Source organism: Miniopterus schreibersii, assembly GCF_964146895.1.
Source record: "Miniopterus schreibersii genome assembly, chromosome: 2".
In the NCBI taxonomy this organism is placed as follows: domain Eukaryota; kingdom Metazoa; phylum Chordata; class Mammalia; order Chiroptera; family Miniopteridae; genus Miniopterus; species Miniopterus schreibersii.
The window spans coordinates 136,950,460-136,974,074 of record NC_138102.1 but is presented as its reverse complement, the minus strand read 5'-3'; the positions used below and the strand labels follow the sequence as shown (position 1 = coordinate 136,974,074).

The window sequence follows — 23,615 nt, the reverse complement described above, 5'->3', positions numbered from 1 at the left end:
CTGAGTTAACAGGGTGGGGGCTTCATCTCTTCCCCACAATTTCTCCAGAACCCCACTCCTCCTTCTGCAAAGCCTGCCTGCGGCGTAATCAGGACACGTCTTTTCCTAAAGGATGTGTGACTCACTTAAGTGGATAGGCTGCTGAAGGTGCCAATAACTTCAGAGTAAAAAGGTTGACCAGGTATTTGACTACCCCAGTCTTTCATCATTCTTTCCAGGCCCGGGAACTCCAGACCCTCCACAACCTTCGCAAGCTGTTCGTTCAAGACGTCACGACTCGAGTCAAGAAAGTGAGTTCTCTCCCCACTTGGGCTCTTCCCAGCCCCCATCCTCTCCTCCTGTTCCCAGGTTCCTCCAGCCCTTTGGTCTCCTGTGACTGGCTTGGCCTGGTTTGGGTGGGACCTGTTTGGCTTCAGGACAGCTACATATTTCCCTCTGTCTTTAATCAGAGTGCAGAAATGGAGCCCGAGGACAGTGGGGGGATTCACTCCCAAAAGCAGAAGATTTCCTTTCTTGAGAACAACCTGGAACAGCTTACAAAGGTTCACAAACAGGTAAGAATGGGGGAAGGAATGAGGAGAACGCTTGAGGCCAGGTGCCTGGGATACCAAATCCTCGGAGGCCCCTTGGATTTAGGAAAATCTATCTGCATGTTTTCCTTACTTTTCCCACTAATTCCTTCTTTATAGCAGATTTGGTCCCACTTTTACCTTGTTGTTCATCCCATGCCTGTTTTCCCTTCTCTAAGCTCCCAACTTGCCTCTGCTCAAAGTGGAATCCCCAGGCCTATGTTGTTGGAGGGAAATGCTGAAATTGATAGAGGCTTCCAAGGCATGGGGCAGTAACTATACACAAGGGATACTGATCACACTTCAGCCAGGGATAGAAAGCATTGAAACAAGAAGCAGCTAGGGAAGTTGGGTTTTCTTTCATGGAGAGAACTCCATCTGCCTAGGCCTGGGGCAGGCATGAAGGGAAATTCCATGATGTCCTTGAGATGGCCCAACCAGCCCCTGGTCGGGGCCAGGCAAAACTCCTGTGTATTAAGTTACTGCCTCTCTGTCCCCCTCCTTGCTGCTGCGGTTCCCTAGGTGGATGACTGGGTTTCAAAGGTATGGGGTGGGGAGGTAGACGGGGCAGTCCAAAGGAGTCCGGACAGGAAATGTTTGGTGCTGACAGAGCCAAATAGCTGAGCCTTGAAGACAGGGCAACAGTCTGTCAACTGGTTCTTTTAACTGATTCATAAAATAAACCCTAACTTGTACTTTATTCCCTTCCACTTTAAATCCACTTTAAATCTACTTTAAAATTCCATTTAAACTCATATTCTCACTAAACTGGACCTTAAACTTCTTTCCCTCCCAGTACACTGCCCAGCATATATAGTAGATACTCAGTATATCTTCTTTTAAAAAAAAAAAAAAAGATAAACATCACAGAACTGTGGCCCAATGATAGTCTGCAGGGTTTGTTTTATTTGGGCTTGCAGAGGGCTTTACTACCATCTCTCTCCCTTTGCCTATTATAAAACAATATAACAACATTATAGGAAAGTTGAAAGATAGGGAAGAAACGTTTGTTATCAGTTCTGCCATTCTTTTTAAAGAAATTAAAAAGAATGTTCATTTTCCTTCTCTATCTAAATGCATATTATATTGCCTTTCCCCCTAGTTTTTTACTGTGATAAAATATGCAACATAAAATTTACTACCCTGATCATTTTTCAGTGTACAATTCACTGGTATTAAATTCATTGGTAATGTTGTGCAGCCATCATCACCATCCATCTCCACAACTCTCTTCATCTTGTAGAACTGAAACTCTATGTCCCTTAAACAATAACTCCTCCTCCCCTCCTCCCCCCAGCCCCTGGCACCTACCACTCTCCTTTCTGTCTCTACGATTTCTACTACTGTAGAAGTGAGATCATACAGTATCTGTCCTTTGATGAGTGGTTTATTTCACTCAGCATAATGTCCCCCAGGTTCATCTATGTTGTGGCATATGTCAGGAGACCATAGGCTGTTTCATCCCCCCCCCCCCCCCATTGAAGCTCTGCCTCTGCTCCAAATCCCAAGGACCAAAAGCTACTCACTCATAGGATAGAGGACTCCTCAAAATTTCCTACCTTAGCAGACATGAGGCTAGAAAGGAAAATGAGAGAGATGTAGAAACTTCTCTGTTAACCAGATCTTAAATAGCCAGGGCTACAGCACCATTACTGATCAAACCAAGCTATTGTCCCAGCAACACACTGTTTATAATCTGTAAATTGTCTAAAATTAAAGGGGCAGAGTGTTTCTAGCTCTGTCCTTTCTCCCAGTGTTCCCAGCTACACTGACTTCCCTGCTACCTTCCAAGGCCGGCTTCTTTGGCCATCTCTAGTGCCCCCAGTCATGTGTGAGACCCTGTAAAAAGATCAGCATGTCTTTTCTGGCTGCAAGGTGGTTGCTACCACACTAGCTTAATTTAAGTGGGGGAGGGACAGCTCAGGAAATTCTTGACTGTGCAGGTAACGAACACAAATGTTTGTGAACCTCAAACATTTTCTTTCCTTCCTATGGGGCATCGTGTGTATGTGTGTGGGAGGAAGTGGGGGCTCCTGGATTCCAGCTTCTGCTCCTGCTCTGCACTGTACCTCACCTGCACTCAATGCCATATCCACCCTCCAAACTGCTGCTGTGCTCTTGCTTCCCCTCCCTGTGCATGCCCACAAAGCCATCTCTGGGTGAGGGGGTGCCTCATCCCCATGGTTGCCCTGGGGCTGTTGGTTTGGCACAAGCTGTAAGATATTGGGGGGGGGGTGTCTAGGCCAGGAGGAGACTGGGACAGGGTGCTAGCACAGGGCTTCTGGGCTACAGTGGAGTTGGCACGTTTTGCTGCCCAGAAAACAATGTGACTTTTTATAATGCCTGACCATCGTTTGCTCAGGGAGAAGGAAAGAACTGGCTAAAACAGCAAGTTAAATAAAGGGAATGGGGTTTTTGAGGAAACAACGTGGTCTCTGTCTTCTCTGACTTGATTTTTCTTTATTCTCTCTCCCCACCTGCACCCCACCCTCCACTGCCGGCTCTGTCCTGGGTCACTCGCCTTTGCTCCCGCCTCTTCCCTTGGGCTCACCCTGCAGCTGGTACGTGACAATGCAGATTTGCGTTGTGAGCTTCCTAAATTGGAAAAACGACTTAGGGCTACGGCTGAGAGAGTTAAGGCCCTGGAGGGTGCACTGAAGGAGGCCAAGGAGGGCGCCATGAAGGACAAGCGCAGGTACCAGCAGGAGGTCGACCGCATTAAGGAGGCTGTGCGGTACAAGAGCTCCGGCAAGAGGGGCCATTCCGCCCAGATCGGTGAGTGGGGAGTGGGTGGCAGTAGGCAAGGTGGGGTTAAGTGTCAAGCAACTAGATTATTGCTTTTTACCCTCCCTGACCCCCATCATCACCTCCCAAAAGTATAAAAGCGAATTATCTTACAAGCCATTCAGTTCAACTCCAACTACCTGACCTCAGGGACCAGGGCAACTGCAGGGAATCAAGCCTCCTTAGCATCACTTTCCTTTCTTTATTACAGCCAAACCCGTCCGACCTGGCCACTACCCAGCATCCTCGCCCACCAACCCCTATGGCACCCGGAGCCCTGAGTGCATCAGTTATACCAACAGCCTCTTCCAGAACTACCAGAATTTGTACCTGCAGGCTGCACCTAGCTCCACCTCAGATATGTAGTGAGTGGCCAAGGGTGTGGGCTGGAGCCCCAACCCAAGGCTCTCTGCACCCTATAAGGCATAAGGTTGGGTCAATCATTGGGTGAGGTTTAATTCTTTTCCTAAGTAGCTTCATTAATTCTTTCTCATTGATCCTTAGAGGGTGGGCACCTGCCTTCCAAGCCTGCAGCCGTGTTTGTTTTCTATTCTCTGGGGAAGAGAGGGGTGTACGGCTCCATCCCTGAGGGTGTGGATGTGTCCTTGGCATAGTGGAGGGGGGGTGCCAGAGGCTGCATCTCTCTGCTCTGCTCCATCCAGCTTTGCAAACTCCTGTACCAGCAGTGGGACCATGTCTTCTGGCGGCCCCCTGGCTTCCTACCAGAAGGCCAACGTGGACAATGGTGAGTGAGAAAGATGGGTCACCAGCCTTTAGGATCCCCAGGGCAAGCTGAAAAGTATAAGAAAAGTGAGTGACCCTGTACCTACAGCTTGAACACTGCCCATCCCTTCAGGGGCTTGGATTCTTATAAGTAGATTCCTCCTATTACAACACCTGTCCCCACCCTTACCTTTCTTTCCCCTTCTCCTCTCCTTCATGAGGGGCCAGGGAGGCTTTTTCTCAGGCAGCATGGAGTAGCTGTAGATAGAGTGCCACAGACCCAGATGGCAGCTGTGCTCCAAAGAGTGTTACCTTTCTTTCTAAGAAATTAGGATGAGAGAGGGTCCGGGGAGACTGTTTCTAATGCTATCTCCTTTTTCTTCCTCTAATCTTACATTCTCAATGATGATCTCTTCAGGAAATGCCACAGATATCAACGACAACAGGTACACCAGTCCCCACTGCTCTTGGGTTCTCTAGGTGGAACTAGAAGAAATGATTAAATGATTAAATTTCCCTCATGCCCTAGTTAGAGGTTCCCTGGAGCCTTCTGGGGAAAGAAGAGGAAATGAGAATCAGTCTTGCCATCACTGTGTTATCCAGGAGACCCAGTCACTCCCCTGCCTCGGTGCAGAACACTGTCCCCTCCTCCAATCCCATCTGTGACTTCTCCCCATCCCAGTGATGGGGGCTGGGGGGAAATGCCATGGACCTGATGCCCTGGTTTCTCTGGGAACTTTGTGATCTTGGGCAAGTCAGCTCCATCTCTCTGCCCTTGTTTTTCCCTGTATTCCTGTAAAACCGGAATAGTCCCTGCCCTTCACTATCTCAAAGAAATGTTATGAGAGCAAAGTGACAGGAATGCTTTCATTTTTACGGAGCTGACAATGCTGTGATTGTGCTGGGACTCTTCTTCCAGGAGTGACCTGCCATGTGGCTATGAGGCTGAGGACCAGGCCAAGCTTTTCCCTCTCCACCAAGAAACGGCAGCCAGCTAATCTCCCACGCAGACTGCTGCATACCTGCACTTTCAGGTAGCTTCAGGCCGCTTCCTCTGACCAGCCTCAGGTTGCCTACTTTCTTGCCCTCAGCCTCTTGTCTCTTCCTTTTTCTGTGTGTGTGTGTGTTTTTTTAATCATTTCAAAACTTTTACTACATAGTTATCCCTCAATTCCTTTCCCTTCTAGGGGTTCCATTTGTGCTGCCCCAAGTCCTCTGAACACTGACCTCCCTTCCCCACCTTATACTTTCCTTTTGGCCGTATTAGTAGCCACAGTACTGCCTTTCTGCCACTAGGGGTCACTGCCACATGTCAAAATAAGTGAGAAAGGGGGGTGGATCCTGAGCCACTCACTGGTCATAGACCACAGTAGATATTAGGAGACTTTGGGAGATAATCTCAACCCGCCTTCTGCCTCCACCCTAAAATATTTTTGGATGGATAGGTATTTTCAAAGACCTCTCCAGTACAGGAGATGTTTGATTTTTTTCCTACACCTGTGTCCTATACTCATATCTGTGTGTTGCCAATGAGTTTTAGGAAATGCCCCAGGAATCTTAACTTTTTGTTTATCCAGCTGCAGTGTTAGCACTCCTCTCTCATCTTGCTCAGTGGAGGTGGAAAACCACTGTGTCCCCACCTCCAAGCCACCCCCACCGTCTCCACCTCAGTCCCCAGGTCCTCTCCTGTAGTAGCATGGCACCTTCCTGGTTCTTGTGTCACCAGACTCCTTGCCATGGTTGCTTTTGGGCCCAGAACTGGGTATTGTGATCCTGTTTTATGGTCCACTTTGGGTCCTTGGAGAATTAGGAATGAGAGAACACAGCTAATCTCTTACTGGGCTGCATCTAAGCTGAGCCCTCTCCAGGGGTTTTCCAAAACAGTAGGCCAGGCGCACACAGGCAGAAAGGCATGAGAGCAAAGAAGTAGGAATGGGGAAGGAGAAGTTAGGAAGATCTGGGGTGAAGGAGGAGGGGTTGGGAGTGTGGTGTCCAGTTGTTGGTATTAAAGGAACAGCACCGTAAACCAAAGTCTGTATAAATGTCACCCTGCTCCTATTCAGTGGCTGGGCCTCAGGTGGTTGCTCACACCCTCTTTCTCTTTCTCCCCAGTTTCTAAGAGGGACTGAGGCCTCTTCTCTCAGCATGCTGCAAACCTGTGATCTCTGATGCTAACTCCCTCCCCAACCCTTGTCGTTCGATTGTACTGTTTGATGTCTTCTCTTACTCTGTATCTCTTTGTACACTGTATCTATATATCAAAAGCTGCTACTATGTCTCTATCTTCTGTCTCACTCTCTAAGTATCTAATGATGTATTTAGCAATTTCTAAGCATAGTACACCCTCCTCATTTGGGGCAATAGGGAGGAGGGTGAATGTCTCTTCTTTCATATATGCGTCTCTCACACTGCGTGGTGTTAGTCACGGAGATGATAAAAGGAAAAACGGGAGCTAGAGGGCTGTGACCCTTCATACACACACACACACGCATGCACACACACACAAAGCCTTAAGTGGAAGAATGTCTTAACATCATAAAAAGATACAGAAATAGACTCTTCCTACCTCCTCTTTCACATACAGCACAGGGGAGGGTGAAATGGAAGGACTACTAAATTCTATGTAGAATTTTCTTCATACACCCTTCACCCAAACCGAGGGATCCCAGGTATGCACCTCTGCCCTTCGAAGTCTGCCTTTTGCCTCCCTCTTCCTGTTCTCCCTGGATGACCGAGAACAAAGATTGCTCAAGGGACCACTTCCCAATCTCCTCAAAACTCCTTTTGATATTCTCCACCCCAGAGCTCCTGATCAGAACCTAGAGTTGCTTTGAAATATTTTGAAAAATTGAGGAGGCAGACCCTTCTGACAGTCTGTTGAGTGGTTGGTCACCTGTCCATGGTGATACTTATAGGCAAGCAGAGTAAAATGATTGCTTCTTTGGGTTTGAGGGTGAACAGGCTTGGAAATTCCCAAGTATTTTTTTGCCACGGTGATGAGCTGGGTTCCTTTCTGTGTCCCTTATTGGGCTGCATTTCTTCCCATCTCCACCTTTTGGTTTGGGGGCTTCCAGTTCATTGGCAAAACGTCTATCTTGAGATGCCTTCCTTTCAAGGTGGAGCCTGCCTTTTTCCCAATATACATTTTAAAAACTTTTGTTTGACAAAGAGTTCCTTCTATAATGTTCCCATCTTGTAAGTGCACTTTAAAGAAAGGGGCAGGGCAGATTTTCCAGAGGTGGAGGAACCCCAGGGCTTGAACTGGGGGTCTCTTCCCCCGAGCCCCTCACCCACCATGGAATTGGTAGGACTACTGTTTTGGTTTCAGATGTCCTTTCCTTCCACATGGTGCTAAGGTGGTTTTCCAGGTAACTGCAGGGATGGAGAATGGAGGACACAAGCCAGTCCAAATCAAGAAAGAAAGTCTGGTGCCCAGATATCCAGTCTTATCTAGGATGGAAGGACAGGATCCCCCAGCAGCAGGGCAACCATCCCCTAGCTTCTAAGTCAGGAAAGAAAGCTCAGTGTGAGTGTGAGTCAGTAAATACAGGCTGTATTGGCCCAGGACTCCTTCAAGGAAAGAAGTCCCTTCTCCCTTTACTTGTTGGGCCCCTTTTAGCAATTAAGGAGAAATGGGGGGGGGGGGAATGCCAGAGCGATGTGGAATAAATCTAAAGCTGTGATATTCAAACATTTTTCAAAACAAATCTTATATAGAACCCTAATATAAGAAATAACTAAAAGTGATACAGACCTGGGCAGTTTGCATTTTCTTTGTTTGGTGGTAAATGCTTCATTTGTTGAAGAGTCCTTGAACAGTCAGTCATAAGAGACCTTGAGAGTTCTGTAGAGTAGTTTGAAAACCACTGCTCTGAGGAAAGGAGTTCCATCTGACTTCCCAGTCCCAAACTCACAGCAAAGAGGGCAAGGGTGGGTGGATGAGCCATTCTATCTCCAAGACCCAATCGGGGAGGAAGAAGATACCTGTGCACCTGTAGAATTGTGCTAATATTTGCCCCAAGAGCATTTAAGAATCCAGTGGGTTTTATGTAATCTTGTCACCAAATGATTCTTTTAAAACACATAAGAAAATGTGAAGGTGTAGGGCAGATGAGGAGAGAGGTGACAGAGGAAGCAGCCTTCTCTTTAGCAAGATGTAAGAGAAATATAATTCACTTACATTAATCAGAAACAACACACACACAAAGCCTTCACCAGAAGGTTCACTCTACATCTTCCTCCCCGCCCCCCCAACACTCACTGCATCCCTTTCAGAGAGCCAGGGTCACCACAAGGGGCATCTGGCCTGCCCACTCACATCTGCCAAAATGTTGCATGCCAGCGTGGAAGACAAACAAAATGCACAAACCCCAGTGTGTATTTATTTGATGTACATAGATACCTTTAAAATAAAATAAATTCAATGATGACTCTATGGTGGTGTAAATCCTTTCCCTCCCTAGTCTCTCCTTTCCTTGCATATTATGGCATTTGACAGTGTGGTATATATACTTCCAGATGTTTTTCTATATATTTACACACAGAGTGCCCCCCCCACACACACACACCTTGATAATATACTCTGGGGGAATCTTTTCATGTCAATATACATAGCTTTACATCATTAAAATATATGTATATAATTTCATATATTTGTCCTATAACTTATTCAACCATTACCACAATTGGTGGACATCTTTCTAGGTTGTTGGTAATTTTTAACAGAAAATGGTATCCTGCTCTCTTCATTTTCCCCGCAGACCATCACCTCAGTCCCAGCATCAGTTGTCCTTTTTCAGTGCGTCTCTATCCCGCCTTAGCAAACAGCTGTTCTCTTGTCCCATGATCATCTACCACAATCACCCTCCTAACCCCCGCTTTTGAGCAAACCCCTACCTGTCTTCTCTACTCATACCTCAAAGCTGCTGAGATGAATGGAGAAAATTGCACAACCAAAGCACTGGGGCACGAAGAACAAAGAGCTTGCAAACCTAGCTGGATCTTCTGTGCTGCTTAGCCTGCCTTCTGTGTGTCTTCACACAGTTTCCTCTTCCACCCCCAGGGCAACCGGTCTAAACCCTCACGACTCAAGACCCCTTCTCACCTCCCTCCTTTAGGCAACAACTTTGTTTGCTTTAAAGGGAAAATTAAGGCTATTGAACATGAAATTCTTCATCCCACCCCAGCAACACACACCTGCATACTTACATATATCTGCACAGATCCTTTCCTTTCTCCCTTCTGACAAGTGCTATATCTCCCTTCTCTGGGTTAAAGCAAGTCCCTTCTAGATCTTTCGTTCTTGGGACACTCAGAGCCCAACATATAACATAACTAAAAGTTATGCAGACTTGAGCAGTTTGCATCTTTTTTGTTAACTTCTGTCACAATGACTTCTCCCCTTCTCCTGTTCCCCCCTCCCAAATATTTTTATTGATTTTTAGAGAGAGAAGAAGGAAGAGGGAGAAAGAGAAACATCGATGTGAGAGCAGAACATCGATCAGCTGCCTCCTGCACACCCTCTACCAGGGATCAAGCCCAAAACCTGGGCAGTGCCCTGACCCAGAACCTTTTGGTGCACGGGGCAATGCCCAACCAACTGAGCCATACCGGCCAGGGCTTCCCTTCTAGTTAGATCTCCCTTAAAAGTCCCTTTCTTTACTGTGTGTTTCTTTCAGAGACTCCCCATCTTGTTTTCTTACAACCAAATTTCCCAGAAAAATCCCAGGATTCCTATCCCCACTTCCTTACCTCCCACTCATTCTTCAACCCACCTTGATCCTGCTGTTGTACTGGTGAAACTGCTCCAAAGGTCACTAGTTACCAAGAACAATTGGCACTTACTTCTCTGTCCTTGTCTTGCTTCACCTGTCTGGCATTTGACATGCTCTTCACGCCTTCCTTTTTTTTTTTTTTTTTTTTTAAATCCTCCCCCAAGAATATTTTTCCATTGATTTTTAGAGAAAGTGGGAGGGAGGGGAGAGAGAAATATCAATGTGAGAGAAACACATCCATCGGTTGCCTCCTGCAAGCACCCCGACCTTGCAGGGATGGAACCTGCAAACCAGGTACAAGCCCTCACCAGGAATCAAACCCGAGACCCTTGGGTGCCTGTGCAGCGATCTAACCAATGAGCCACACTGGCCGGGGCCACTCCTTCCTTCTTGAAACTCCGCTCTCTTGGCTTCTGTGCCCCTGCTCTCCTGGCTCCTTTACTCCTCTGGCCGCCCCTACTCAGCCTTCCCCCACCAGCCTCTTAAATACTGGTCTGCACCAGGGCTCAGCCCTGAGTTCTTTCCTCTGAGAGATGTCACCCACACCCACAGATTCCACAACAGTAATTAATAGTTTAGTAATTCCAATAAAATAATAAATATTTATTGTTGTGGGCCAGTTGACCTCAGGTACCCCTACCATGTTCCAAACTGAACTCATCTTTTGGCCCAAACTGCACCTTTTCTTGTCGCCACCATCTCTCTTCACCTTAGCGGGAAGCCCGGGATTCATTCTCAATGGCTCCCTTTCCCTCAAACCCCCCACATAACAGAATTTTCCAAATTGATATCAAACTAAACCTTTAGACGCCGTCTTTCCATCACTAACAGCAACTGTTTTAGAGCATCATCTAGTGTCTAGACTTTTGCAGTACTCCAGGCACCCTCCAGAATGATGCGGAGTGGTCCTAAAAACAGGCACATTCAGTACATTAGCACCATTTAAGGGTTCTGTTACTTTAAGAAATGCTTTCGGGTTAACCTCAGGCGGGAGGTAACTCCTAGAAAATGTGCAAAATCGGTGGGCGGAGACTTTGCGGCAAAGCAGCTCCGGACCGAAGCCTCAGGCCAGCCCAAGCCGCCTCCCGGTGGCTTCGGCGACCTGCCAGGGCCGGGCGGACGGCGCGCAGCCCTCGGGGGACTGGGCTTCCGCGCGCCGCCCCAGCCAGGTGAGCCCACCCACCGCACGGGTGTTGGGCGGAGCAGGCGCCAGGGGCGGGGCCAGCATCGCCCCGCCCACCCAGCCGGCTCGGCCGCTTGAGGGCCCGCCTCCGGTCACGTGACGGCAGCGCAGGTGAGCGCCGCTTCCGGGGTTGGGAGCCCGGATCGCTGCGGGCTCGGGCTTCCACTGGGTCGGGTACGCGGGAGACCATGGCGTCCTCCTCGGCCCCGCCGGCCACCGTACCGGCGAGTACAGCGGCCCCAGGCCAGGGTTTCGGCTTCGCCTCAAAAACCAAGAAGAAGCATTTCGTGCAGCAGAAGGTGAAGGTGTTCCGGGCGGCTGACCCACTGATGGGCGTGTTCCTGTGGGGCGTAGCCCACTCGGTGAGACCCAGCCCTAGTCCCCCGGTAGCTCTGTCCGAACCCCTCAAACTCCCGCGCCTCGGGGCGTCCCTGTCTCCGGCTCCCGGCTCCGGCGCCCCTCTAGCTGCCACCTTTCCCCGGGCTGTCCTGCTCCCTGCTCGCCAGCCTCCGGCTGTGTCTTCTCCCTCTAGACTTTTTTTCTTACCCGTAGACTTTGTCTGGCTCTCCGCCCTTTACTCCTCCACGCTAGTTCCGCCTTCCCCACGAGAAACCCGGCTCCCGCCTCCCTGCCAGCCCAGCCCAGCCCCAGCCCCAGGCTGCGGAGACCGGCCGCGACCCGGCTGCGGCCCGGACAGCAGGGGGCGTGGCGCCTGCGGGCTGGCGGTGCTGAGGTCCCGCCGAGGGTGAGAGCGACCGGGAGCCCCGAGGGTGGCTGGCTCCGGGGGCCGCTCGCTTTCCTTTCCACCTTGCTTCCCAGCTGCCGTCCTTGGCTTTGGAACCTGGGCTCTGAGGGAAGCTCCAGGCTTCCCGGACCCTCTAATCCTGCTGCCCCTTCCTTCCCCTTCTGAGGCACGGCGTTTCACGCAAGCTACCCCTCCCTGAGCCTAGCGGTTGAACTCGCTCAGCCTCTGGTCTTCGCTGCATCCCCGTTGTTGGCTGGGGTGACGGCGTTTGGTGTAGGTGGGGCCCTCTCTGACTAAAGAAGGGGCTGAGAAGCTGTGGTCCTGGGGTCGCTGTGGTGGTGAGCTTCAGAAGCTGGAAACTGCTGTGGAGGGCGCGCCTGGGAATCAGGAGGAGGCCAGAGAGGACGCTGCGTCTCCCTTCCCGAGGATACCTCGGCTGAAGGGATCACAGCCATTGGCCCTTAGATCTGGAGTGCGAGGGATGCAGTGATCTTGAATTTAACAGGCAGTGTTTTAGAAATCAACTTCCTTGAACTGTTATAGTCACCGCAGGGTTGTGGAGGTGGAAGGGGTTGAGGAAGAATACAGTTTTTGCCACCTTCCTAATTTGTGGTTTAAAGTATTGTTTGGGCTCTGTCAGCTCCCTTTTGCATTTGTGGCTCTGTCGACTGCCCCCAGATCCCTGGGTGGTAATGTCTTATCAAGGAGTACCCAGTCTAAGGCACTTGGTATGGACAGATCGGATGTAGTTAGGGCTGCCTCTCATATGTACCTTCCCGGTGACTCATCCATTTCTTTGGGAAGCTTAACGATGAAGGTTTTCCTTTGGTAAGAATTGAGGGAATTACACATAAGACCTGCCTCAGCGTCCCTAGGTCTGTGTACTTTAGCTTCAGCACACTACCCTCCAGCCAACACACATTTACTTCAAGTGTGTGGAATGGAGAAATTCCTTGAACATATGTCTTAGTGGTGATTCAGCCTGTTTTACAGCAGGTGGTGAAAGAGGGGATATAAAGAACTATAGCTGAATTTTAGGCTGGGAATCTCAAGTGGCGGGGTTTTTTGTTGTTGTTTTTTTCTGGAGGAGTGTGTTCTGGCCTCCTTTTCTACTGAGAATGAGAGGATCTGGGCTTCACTGCAGTGTATGGGATTTAGGTTGGACTGCACTTCATAACCTCTGTCTAATGCTCAAGTAAGAATAGGCAAGGCACCCATTTATTCAATTAATAAACACTTAAAGACCACCGTGTGCCGAACATTTTGCTAGCTAGGCAGTTGAGAGATGCAGGCAACTAGCACTGGTCCTTGTACTGGAAGAGTTCACAATCTAGAGGGGGAACTTACATAAACTAGCAGTTAGTCATATGATGAGTGCACAATTAAAAGTGGGTGACAGATACTGTGGCAACACTGGGGAGAAAGCACATCTCAAGAACTCCCTTTCCATCCTGAATTAGCAGACTGCTGATTCTGGAGGCTGAGGAGAGCATGTGATATTTGTATCCTTTGGGTTGTGGGTTGGTTTGACTTTCCCTCTGAAATCAGCTGCTCTTCTTTTACTTTACACCTAGGCAGGTGGGATCTACAGCAGAGAACTGGGTCAGAGAGTGGTCTGGAAGAACTGGTCCCCTTTGTAAGGAGATGCCTCCTGCCAGGATTCATCCTTATTGCTGTTGACCTCTCAGAGTCCCATTAACTCTCTGTGTACTTTTAAAATGCCTTTTATTTTGTTTTTAATGGAGCATGGAACTGTTTGTCTTGAGTTTTTTGAGTCTGCTGAGGGTATTTTTTTTTCTCTAGAATTACTCACAGCTTTAAAAATAGTCCTGAGTTGCTTACAGGGTTTGCCTGATATAAAATGACTGTTGTGAGCATGAAGTTCCTTGGGGGCGGGAGTGTGAGGGGCTCTGTGTGAGGGTTGCTTACTGCAGTCCTTGTTGGGCAGCAGAAGAGGTCAGACACAGCCTCACACCTCTGTCAAGCAAATGCATACATAGTGTTTTTAAAAGAATGAGGTTTGAGTTGCCCTTTTCTGACTCTTGCCCAGTTGCCCTTTTCTGATTCTTGCCCAGACACAGTGTATGAGTAGTTCTCTACACCCCTACTCACTGCTTCCCTATTCTTGTTTTGGTTTATCAATCAGATCAATGAGCTCAGCCAGGTGCCTCCCCCTGTGATGCTCCTGCCAGATGACTTTAAGGCCAGCTCCAAGATCAAGGTCAACAATCACCTTTTCCACAGGTATGTGGGAATTCCCGCCCTTCTCACATCATCCTTTGTAGAAAAGAGTAAATAATTTTGAGAGTTAAGATTCAGTGAGTTGAAGGTTTTAGATTTAGAAGACAACTTACAAATTGTATTGTCTAACCTCCTTCCCAGTGCACAAATTCAGTATTGTGCAAAGAAACCATTAAAATAGTTTTCAGCCCAGCCGGTATGCCTCAGTGACTGCGTGTCAACCCAGGAACCCAGAGGTCATGGTTCGATTCCCCGTTCCTGCATATGCCCTGGTTTCGGGCTTGATCCTTGATAGGGGGTGTGCAGGAGGTGGCCAATCAATGATGTTCCTCTCTTATCAATGTTTCTATCTCTCTATCCCTCTTCCTTCCTCTCTCTCTTAAAAAATCAATAAAAACATATTTTAAAATAGTAATAATTTTCAGTGTTCCCTACACTGTTATATCTATGTACTAGTTTATCTCTTCTCTTGCCTAGCAATTATATTAAATTTAATAGATTAAATACATTTAGATGCCATTACCATTAGTTTCTTCTAGGGACTCCCTGAAAAAGATCTATCTAAACCTTCCTAGTATCAGAAGATGCCATTCTAAAAAGTGGCACCTATTGCTGACTTAGGATGTCTCTGATTTACTTGAGATTTGGGAAATGCTGCTGTTTGGATGGACAGTAGAACCTGGTTCTATGCAAGCCATTTACTAGTCATGTGACTAAAGCAGGTTGCTCAGCTACCCTGAACCACAGCCTCCCCTTCTATAAAATGGGAATAATATACCTTTAAAGGACCTCACAAGGGTTTTATGAGAATCAAATAAGGTAATATGTGGGAAGGTGCTTTATAAACTGTCAAGCCCTATGTAAATGTAAGGTAATATTGTTAACTTTGGTTTTTTTAATCCAATCCCTATTTCAGGGAAAATCTGCCCAGTCATTTCAAGTTCAAGGAATATTGTCCCCAGGTCTTCAGGAATCTCCGTGATCGATTTGGCATTGATGACCAGGATTACTTGGTGAGAGTTTATTATGGGCTGAGGGTAGTCCTTTCTCCCTAACAACTGGGGAATCCTTGTGACAGCCATGTTTGGGGAAATGAGAGCCTTAGCAAATATGATTCTTTACCTTTTTGTTGTCACAGGCATCTTCAAAAATCTGGTGAAGGCTATAAGCCTTGTCCTTGGGGGGGGGGGGGGGGAATGTAGATACATTAAAAATTTTGGCTTGCTGGTGTGGCTCAGTTGATTGGAGTATTGTCCTGTACAGCAGAAGATCTCGGGTTAGATTCCCGGTCAGGGCACATACCCAGGTTGTGGGTTTGATATCCAGTCAGAGTGCATGCGGTGGGCAACCTATTGATGTTTCTCTCTCTGTTTCTCCCTTTCCCTTCCCCTCTCTCCAAAATAAAATTTTTTTAAAAAAGCATGTCCTCGGGTGAGGATTAAAAAAAAAAGTTAAAAAAATTCTTTTTGTACCACTTTCAGTCCATATATAGACACCAGATTAAGAAACCCTGCTAAACCTGTTATTGCCACAGTTTTATCTATTTTCAGACACATTAAGTTGACTATTATCCTATGACTTGCATCTCCATATAAAGGGGCAAGAAAAGAGCCTCTGACTTTTCAGTGTCCCTAACAGGTATCCCTTACCCGAAGTCCCCCCAGTGAAAGTGAAGGCAGTGATGGTCGCTTCCTTATATCCTATGATCGGACTCTAGTCATCAAAGAAGTATCCAGTGAGGACATTGCTGACATGCATAGCAACCTCTCCAACTACCACCAGGTCAGGCCTCTCTCCAGCCTTATTTTTTCCCTCCTCTCTCTATTCACAGCCCAACTGCCAGAGCACACAGGAAGACTTCCTATCCCTTTTCCTCCCTACAGCCTATTTTGCTCTCCAAGAAGTACTTGACACCATGATTTGTAAAAACTAGAAATTTCAAAAAAAGATCCTCTGTATAGCTATTTGTGTTTGTTTAAATAGAAGAATTTAGGCCCATGTTCCTTCTCATTTGGTACTTACTATCTAAAACCACTATGGATTGGTACCTAAAGGGTACGTGAATAACAAAATATAAACTATAGACTTAGAATTGGGTGAAGTGTTAGCACCAAATATACTATGAGAAATAAATGCGTTCTGGGGAGAAAACTAGGATAAGTGCACAATTGGGATAAACTGGAAGATAGAAGCCATGATCATCATATCCAGCCCTAAAGTGGATTAGGGAGCTTAACCTGGCACGTGGAGTTTGTGGAATATTTTGGTGGTAAAAACATTGCCTGGCCCTGGCCCAATAGCTCAGTCTGATGGAATGTCGTCCTGTGCACCGAAGGGTTGTGGCTTCAATCCCCAGTTAGGGCGAGTACGGGAGGTGGACCATCAATGTTTCTCTCTCTCTTTTCCCCTTTCTCTAAAAATCAAAACATATCCGTGGGTGAGAATTAAAATTTTTTAATTAAAAAAAGAAATAATAATAAAAGAAAGAAAAAACAACAACATTGCCTGAATGTCTTTCTACTGAAGAAAAAAATCTCACTGAAATCAATGAACAAGGAATAAATGAAGACTCTAAAAGGAATCTTTGGTTTATTCAACAAATATTGAATGTCTTTCATTACTAGGCCCTCTGTTAGGCTGTGGAGAAAGAGGTGAATGAAATGGTCATGGCCCTTGAGGGTCTCTTAATCTAATCACAGAGTCCAATAAGCTAGCATTGGCACACAGCAAGATGTGTACAATAGTAGAGGTAGGTACAGGATGCTCTGGGGGTACAGAGGAAGAGCATCCCAACTGGCTAGAGGAAGGAAATATACTTGGGAGGCTCAAAGAGACTTTTTTAGAGGGAGTATCATAGTAGGTTCTTCAAAGACTGGTAGGGACTAACCATTGGGCAATGTGGAAGAGAGCATTCTGAGCAAAGGAAAATAGCACTTATAAAACCACAGAAGCATAAGAGAGCTTAGTGTTAGGGAACTGCAAGAAATTCAATGTGGCTGGGATATGGTATTGTGGAAAAATAGTTCTGCAGAACCCATATTGTGAAGGTTTTATGAGCAACACAGAATTTGGACTTTATCATTAAGGTGGTTTGCAGGGGAATGATATATATGTTATTTAGAAATATCCATGTGACAGCATTTTAGAGAATGGATTAGAGGGAGAACTATTGGAGGTGGAGATATCAGTTAGGCTATAATTGTCTAGGTGAGAAATGACAAGGGCCTGGAGGAACAATGGCAATGGAGATGGAAAGGAAGACTTAGGGTAGAGTTGTGGGAATTAAGACAAAAACACCTCTAAATTCCCAGTTAGAGATGACAGGAAGCCCATTCACCAATAGTTGGGAAGCAGAAAAAAGAAACAGGTTTTTGGAGGAAGACAGTTCTGATTTAGACACGTTGAGTTTGAGGTTTCTGCAGTTCATCCAGATAACAGTGTCCACTAAGTGGTTGGGAAATGGAGTTCAGGAAAGAGGATTAGAGTAGAAGTCTAGATTTTAGAGTTATAGGTGAAGAGGTGGTAATTAAAGCTGTGAGTATAGATAAGATTATTGAGGGGAAGTGTGGAGTGAAATGAAAAGAAGGTTGAGGACATAACCTTAAGGAGCAACTAGAGAAAAAATCCTTTAAAGAAGAATAAGCGTCAATGGACACTTTTAATTATTTATGCCCCACTTCATTCCATACAGGATTTGAGGACAGAGAGGAGGGGGATCAGAAGAGTAGTCTAATGGGAGCTGAGAGTGAAGAGAGTTTTAAGGAGAAGCTGATCAGTAGTATAAAGTGCCATTCAGTTGATACAAGACAATGACTAGGTACTCATAGGATTTGACAACTGAGGGATTTGGGGGAGGGAGGAGTAGAGAGATTTCAGAGGAAAAATGAGGATGTATATCTGATTTCACTGGTTTGAAGTGTGAGAGCTAGGAAGTGGATTGATTGCTGACTACTTTTCTGAGAGGTTTGCTGTGAAGAGTAGGTAGCAGTACTGAGAGAGAGAGAGAGAGTAGCATTGAAAGAGGAATAATTTTTTTTATTTTAGAGAAAGAGAGGAAGGGAGAGGGAGAGAAAGAGAGAGAAACATCGATGTGAGAGAAAAACATGTATCAGTTGCCTCCCATAAGTGCCCCGACTGAGGATTGAACCTGCAACCCGGGTATGTGCCCTGACGGGGAATTGAGCCCATAACTCTTTGATGCACAGGACAATGCTCCAACCGACTGAGCCACACTAGCCAGGGTGAATAATTTTTTAAGAATCCAAATTATAGGCCATCATGCAAACATTTTTACTAGGGGAATCTAGCCCACCAAGAAACATTGATCTGAATAAAATCAACTAGTTGATAAACAGATGTAATTTCTAATCCTGTGGCCATTTGCATATAAGGAGGGTCTAAAATAAGGATAATAACACCTACATTCCCCATCTGAAAGAATGATAAATATGAAATGAGAGAAGGTACTTTAAAATTGAGATATTATGCAAATGATTAATCAGAGGAGATGAGGAATCAGAAACCTCAGAGATAACCAGGGACGTCTTTAGAGAGCTCCCACCACCTGTGACCTTCTTTGCAACCTTTCTACTTTAAGTTCTCTGCTCACTCTGGAATGATAGTGTTTGAATGCCCAACCCTAGGGTGTTTGTGTACCTGCTGCTCAGCCTCTCCCCATTCCGTCCTCCCTTCCACTCCAGTACATTGTGAAGTGCCATGGCAACACGCTGCTGCCCCAGTTCCTGGGGATGTACCGAGTTAGCGTGGACAATGAAGACAGCTACATGCTTGTGATGCGCAACATGTTTAGCCACCGTCTTCCTGTGCACAGGAAGTATGACCTCAAGGTACAGAGAGGATAGCTAGGGCAGAGGGAGGGGAGGCTCCTGATGGCCTGAGAGTGGAGAAGGGCCTGGGAGGGCACTGGGTGATTTATTTTAAAGGAAAGGGTTTGAGTACTCATCTTAGGAGCTGGGTCTTGATGGTTCTTTTAGCCACTTCTGCTGACTTGGTGTTTGGTTCTCTCCGCAGGGCTCCCTAGTGTCCCGGGAAGCCAGCGATAAGGAAAAGGTGATAATAATTTTAGGGTGAGGGATGTGGGAGGGCAGATGAAAGGGATCTTCTTAGGATAAAGAGGCAGGGATTACCAGCTATTTAGTCTTATCTTAAGCCCCTGACAAGAAGAGAAATGTAAACTTGTTCCAATCCAGGGATTGTGTGGAAGGGGCAGTGAGAACAGCTGCTTTGTCATGGGTTACTCCAAGTGGAAGGTTTGGGGATGGGTGAGGATGTCAGGCTTGAAGAGGAAAATGCTTAACCTCCTCCTTCCATTCTGGGCTCTCCTGTTCAAGCAGCTATTTTTGCTTAATGAGAAGAAAGAAAAGTCACTCCTTAATGAAAACCATAAGGAGAAGAAGTGGGATGTGATTTGGGGTACAGCTGCAGTGACAGTCTGGGGAAAACACTGGAGATGAGAACAGACTCTGGGTCAGCATCCCAATGTGGAGTCAAATGAGAGAAGGGCTGCAAGATCTCTCTCCCCTAGAGACCACTGAGTTAGAGACAGAGCCCTAGATAGAGCAGGGTTCTCTGAGACCTTTGGAGAAGGGATATATTCCCAAGATGTCCCTTTACCTATTCTCAGGTTAAGGAATTGCCAACCCTTAAGGATATGGACTTTCTCAACAAGAACCAGAAAGTTTATATTGGTGAAGAGGAGAAGAAAATCTTTCTAGAGAAGCTAAAGAGAGATGTGGAGGTGATGGTTGGGGTGCTCTGGGAAATGGCTTTTTTTTCTTTTTTGCTCCCTTCGGGGTAGTTGTCTCTCCATTCAGAATATGAGGGAACTCCTCCCCTTCCCTTTATTCTTTGGGTTCTCTGCATGTTAGAGAGTTGGGTATGAGGCATGAAAACCCCCAAGAGGTGACCCATGGAGGGAGGGGGTGGCTGGAATGAGCTAAAAGCATGATCTGAGACACCAGGACATTTAGGTACTAAAGGGCAATGGTACTACCAACCCTCCATTTTTACACTTCCTTTCCCCAGGAGGGCCCCAGAAATTCAGGGGTGGTGGGAGGAATAAGGATGGTACCTAGGAGTGGGGAGGAAGATCAGGGGTGTCTGATTTGTCATTGGGGTCTCAGTTCCTAGTGCAGCTGAAGATCATGGACTACAGCCTTCTGCTGGGCATACATGACATAGTTCGAGGCTCTGAACCAGAGGAGGAGGGGCCTGTGCGGGAGGAGGAGTCAGAGGGGGATGGGGACTGTGGCCTGACTGGACCTCCTGCTCTGGTGGGCTCCTATGGCACCTCCCCTGAGGGTATTGGTGGCTACATCCATTCTCATCGGCCCCTGGGCCCTGGAGAGTTTGAAGCCTTCATTGATGTCTACGCCATCCGGAGTGCTGAGGGTAAGAGATCCTGGAAATTTTAAGGGTAGGGAGGGTTGTCCTTGTGGAACAGAGACCAGGGTGCTGGGTGGAGAGGCTGGTTACCTTTTCAAAACAGATTTGACTGGTTCCTGTGTAGAGGGAATTGGGACTATACTTGCTCTTCATTGCTGGTTACTCTCTCCAGGGGCCCCCCAGAAGGAGGTGTATTTCATGGGCCTCATTGACATCTTGACGCAGTATGATGCCAAGAAGAAAGCAGCTCATGCAGCCAAAACTGTCAAGCATGGGGTGAGGGTTCCCCAATGCCTTTCCTTTCTTGTCTTGACTATTCTTTGGGAAGAGAGAGCCTCTTACGCCAGAGCAGTGGAGTGGCAAAAGGGTGAAGTGTTGGGTATGGAAACGGTGAGGAGTGGAATGGAAGGTGGGGAAGGGGGAAGAGTGGCGGGATGGCCTGACACCTTGTTCCATACCTCTTCTCACAGGCTGGGGCAGAGATCTCTACTGTCCACCCTGAGCAGTATGCTAAGCGATTCCTGGATTTTATTACCAACATCTTTGCCTAAGAGACTTCGTGGTGGCTGCTACTTTATGTTCAAGGTGGTGGAGTTCTGAGAGGATTGGGGGAATTGTGGATATTCTGGTCACTACTTCTTCTCTTCCTCTTTGCTAAATTCAGGCTATAGGCTCCTTCCAGCCAATTAACTCCATCGTATTGAGTAGGCTCTTCTTGGCCTTCAGAAGTACATCATCTTTTCTCCCCTTTGTCCAGTTTTCTTCCCTCTCCCTTCCAACATGTCTGCTTGCTTCATTAGAGTGTTACTGCTGATTCTCTCCCAAGTGCCTTGATTTTTGTAAAATGTTCTGTTGTTTCTATAACATAGAAGGAACTGGGGGAAGGGGGTTGTTTGCCATCTTCAGGACCTGACTGGATAGATGGACCTAGCTCAAGAAACTACTCTGGGTGCACTTTGCTCTGTGGGATGAACAAAGAGTGTCCGAATTTTGCTGATAACTTTATAGAACTCACTGTGGCCTACCTCCTTCTGGGTATGCCCTGGGATGGAAGACTTTCAAGATACTACATATGTGGGTGCAGGCATACATACATGATGGGATATAGCCAATCTTACACACAAAGGTGGGGTGGAGAGTGGTCAGCAGGCTGGCACCTCATGGAGGTAGGAACTAAGAGGACTCTTATGATTATGCAGGGAACTGGAGAAAGTCTCTGTCAAGGATTGACTACTGTCTCCAGTCTCTTCCCTCACCCCACTGTCACTCTCACCTCTGTACTTTTGGGCACAGGAGCCCAGAGATGGATGACCAAAGTGTTCAAGCCAGGGTGAAGGTGTTTGTTGCTGCTCCTCACCAGAACCTCACACCCCTTCTGGCACTGGAACCCTTCAGTGGGGGTGTGGCCAGTTCTGTAGGCTGAGATAATAGTCCAGGGGTCTAAGGCTCATTCCCCATGTTTAATTTCCTTTCTTCATGTCTAGCCATCCCTGAGGTTTTATTCCCAGGAGAAGGGAATATCTCTACCTGGGTCAGCCCTGGTCATTTCAAGAGAATGGAGATCTCAAGCATAGGAACCTCTTCTACTCACTGGAGGTGTGTGCCTAGCATACTTCCTTCCCCCACTCCTCAAACCCTTTTCCCAGTTGGATTTGATATTCTGTTCTCTTCTGTCCCGTCTTATTGCTACTGTGTCTCCCAGGGGACAGATGGCCTTTGTCATCTTCACTCCCCACCCCCAGAGAGGAGTCAGAGCCATAACTCAATCACCCAGCCCCATCCAGAGATAGCTGAGTTGATGCATGATATTCTCAAAGCGTAGAGGACCCTGATGAGACCAGATAGTGTCCTCTCCACCCTCCAATGCCTTTGGGGCAAAGGCAACCATTCTTCTTGCTACCCTCCATACTCCTTGAGGCTTCTACATTTAAAAGGAATATATAAAGATGGATACCAGCAGCTCGCCTTTGGGAATGCAAAGATTCTTTGTTCTGTACCTGGCTAGACTCATCTGTCTCACAAGAAGTCATGAGGTCATAAAGAAGAATTCCTGCCCTGGCCAATGTGGCTCAATTGGTTGGAGCGTTGTCCTGTACACCAAAAGGTCATGGGTTCGATTCCCAGTCAGGGCACTTACCCAGGTTGCAGGTTCAATCCCTGGTTGGGATGAGTATGGGAGGCAACCCATCGATGTTTCTTTCTCCATCTCTCTCAAATAAAATATAAATAAGTTTTTAAAAATTCCTTTTTTCCCTCCATCTTTGGCTCCAAAGAAAGTAACAAGAGGAGTTCCAATTAAGGATTGGAGTCCTTCTGATACCTTCCTGTCCAGAGCCTGATGGATCTTTTTCATTCCAACCTTCTACCTTTCCCCTGTTGAATGCAATAAGACTCCATGACACCAGCAATTGTTGTTCTTTAGAAATGGGTTTTCTGACCATGTGGCTAATGTATCATGAGCAGTATGGTCTTCATTTGTTGCTTCTGATTTTCATCTTTCTTGTTTTATTAACTAATACAAAAGATCTTGTGTATTTACTCCCATTGCTGTCACTATATAGAAATTAAATTATTGAATCCAAATCCTTTCACAGAAATGGCTTTTTTTTTTTTCCTTTCCTGAAGAAGCCTGTACTTAGGGATGCAGGGACTAGATAAAGAATTCTGGCCCAGCCAGGCGTGGCTCAGTGGTTGAGCTTTAACCTAGGATCCAGGCGATCAGAGTTCGATTCCCGGTCAGGGCACATGTCTGGGTTGTGGGCTCAATCAATGACTCTGTCATCATTGATGTTTCTATCTCTCTCTCTCCCTCTCCTTTCCTCTCTCTGAAATCAATAAAGATATATTAAAAAAAAAAAATTCTGATTTTTAAGGTGTTGGGCCCCTAACTAGGGATGTGGGTTTCTACATACATAGCTGTGAACTTAAAAGGTGTGAGGCCACCTGGGGTGGTTCAGTGATTGAGTGTTGAGCTATGAACCAGGAGGTCATGGTTCAATTCTTGGTCAGGGCATATGCCTGGGTTTCGGGCTTGGTCCCCAGTTGGGGGTGTGTGCAGGAGGCAGTGGATCAATGACTCATTGATGTTTCTATCTCCCTCTCCCTTCCTCTCTCTGAAATCAGGTTTTTTTAAAAAAAAAAAAAAGGTGGTGAGGATTGTGGCCCAGGCCAGTAGCTCAGTTGGTTAGAGC

The 23,615-nt window shown here is 46.9% G+C and overlaps 2 protein-coding genes across 5 annotated transcripts in view; both read left to right on the top strand.

Annotated features, from left to right (window-relative positions):
- KIF5A (kinesin family member 5A) overlaps window positions 1–8,723 on the top strand; it is a 29,321-nt gene extending 20,598 nt beyond the window's left edge. Inside the window, exons 22-30 of one of the 3 annotated variants that reach the window (XM_081128044.1) lie at window positions 219–290; window positions 450–554; window positions 1,092–1,112; window positions 3,128–3,344; window positions 3,565–3,718; window positions 4,016–4,098; window positions 4,495–4,522; window positions 4,996–5,110; window positions 6,189–8,519. In XM_081128044.1, the coding sequence (XP_080984170.1) occupies window positions 219–290; window positions 450–554; window positions 1,092–1,112; window positions 3,128–3,344; window positions 3,565–3,718; window positions 4,016–4,098; window positions 4,495–4,522; window positions 4,996–5,074 (759 nt within the window). In that variant the 3' untranslated portion in view covers window positions 5,075–5,110; window positions 6,189–8,519. Of the gene's footprint in view, window positions 1–218; window positions 291–449; window positions 555–1,091; window positions 1,113–3,127; window positions 3,345–3,564; window positions 3,719–4,015; window positions 4,099–4,494; window positions 4,523–4,995; window positions 5,111–6,188 lie in introns of all 3 variants that reach the window. The other 2 variants (XM_081128045.1, XM_081128046.1) reach the window with 2 other exon arrangements.
- A 2,402-nt stretch (window positions 8,724–11,125) lies between these two features.
- PIP4K2C (phosphatidylinositol-5-phosphate 4-kinase type 2 gamma) lies at window positions 11,126–23,271 on the top strand. 2 transcript variants are annotated; one of them, XM_081128243.1, is made up of 10 exons: window positions 11,126–11,395; window positions 13,925–14,022; window positions 14,936–15,032; window positions 15,658–15,801; window positions 18,720–18,866; window positions 19,051–19,089; window positions 19,664–19,777; window positions 20,163–20,430; window positions 20,597–20,700; window positions 20,895–23,271. In XM_081128243.1, exons 1-10 carry the CDS (start codon window positions 11,222–11,224, stop codon window positions 20,973–20,975), a joined length of 1,266 nt encoding a protein of 421 aa, XP_080984369.1. In that variant the 5' UTR covers window positions 11,126–11,221; the 3' UTR covers window positions 20,976–23,271. The 2 variants fall into 2 exon arrangements, with proteins under 2 accessions (XP_080984369.1, XP_080984368.1); XM_081128242.1 differs by lacking the exon at window positions 15,658–15,801 and having other exon boundaries at window positions 11,130–11,395.
- The last annotated feature ends 344 nt before the right edge of the window (window positions 23,272–23,615 follow it).

Bases quoted from the DNA above. Each gene is read 5' to 3' on its own strand.
- PIP4K2C (XM_081128243.1), top strand. From the start codon at position 11,222: ATGGCGTCCTCCTCGGCCCCGCCGGCCACCGTACCGGCGAGTACAGCG. The intron at 14,023-14,935 runs GTATGTGGGAAT...TCCCTATTTCAG, and splicing joins AACAATCACCTTTTCCACAG to GGAAAATCTGCCCAGTCATT. The intron at 18,867-19,050 runs GTACAGAGAGGA...TTCTCTCCGCAG, and splicing joins ACAGGAAGTATGACCTCAAG to GGCTCCCTAGTGTCCCGGGA.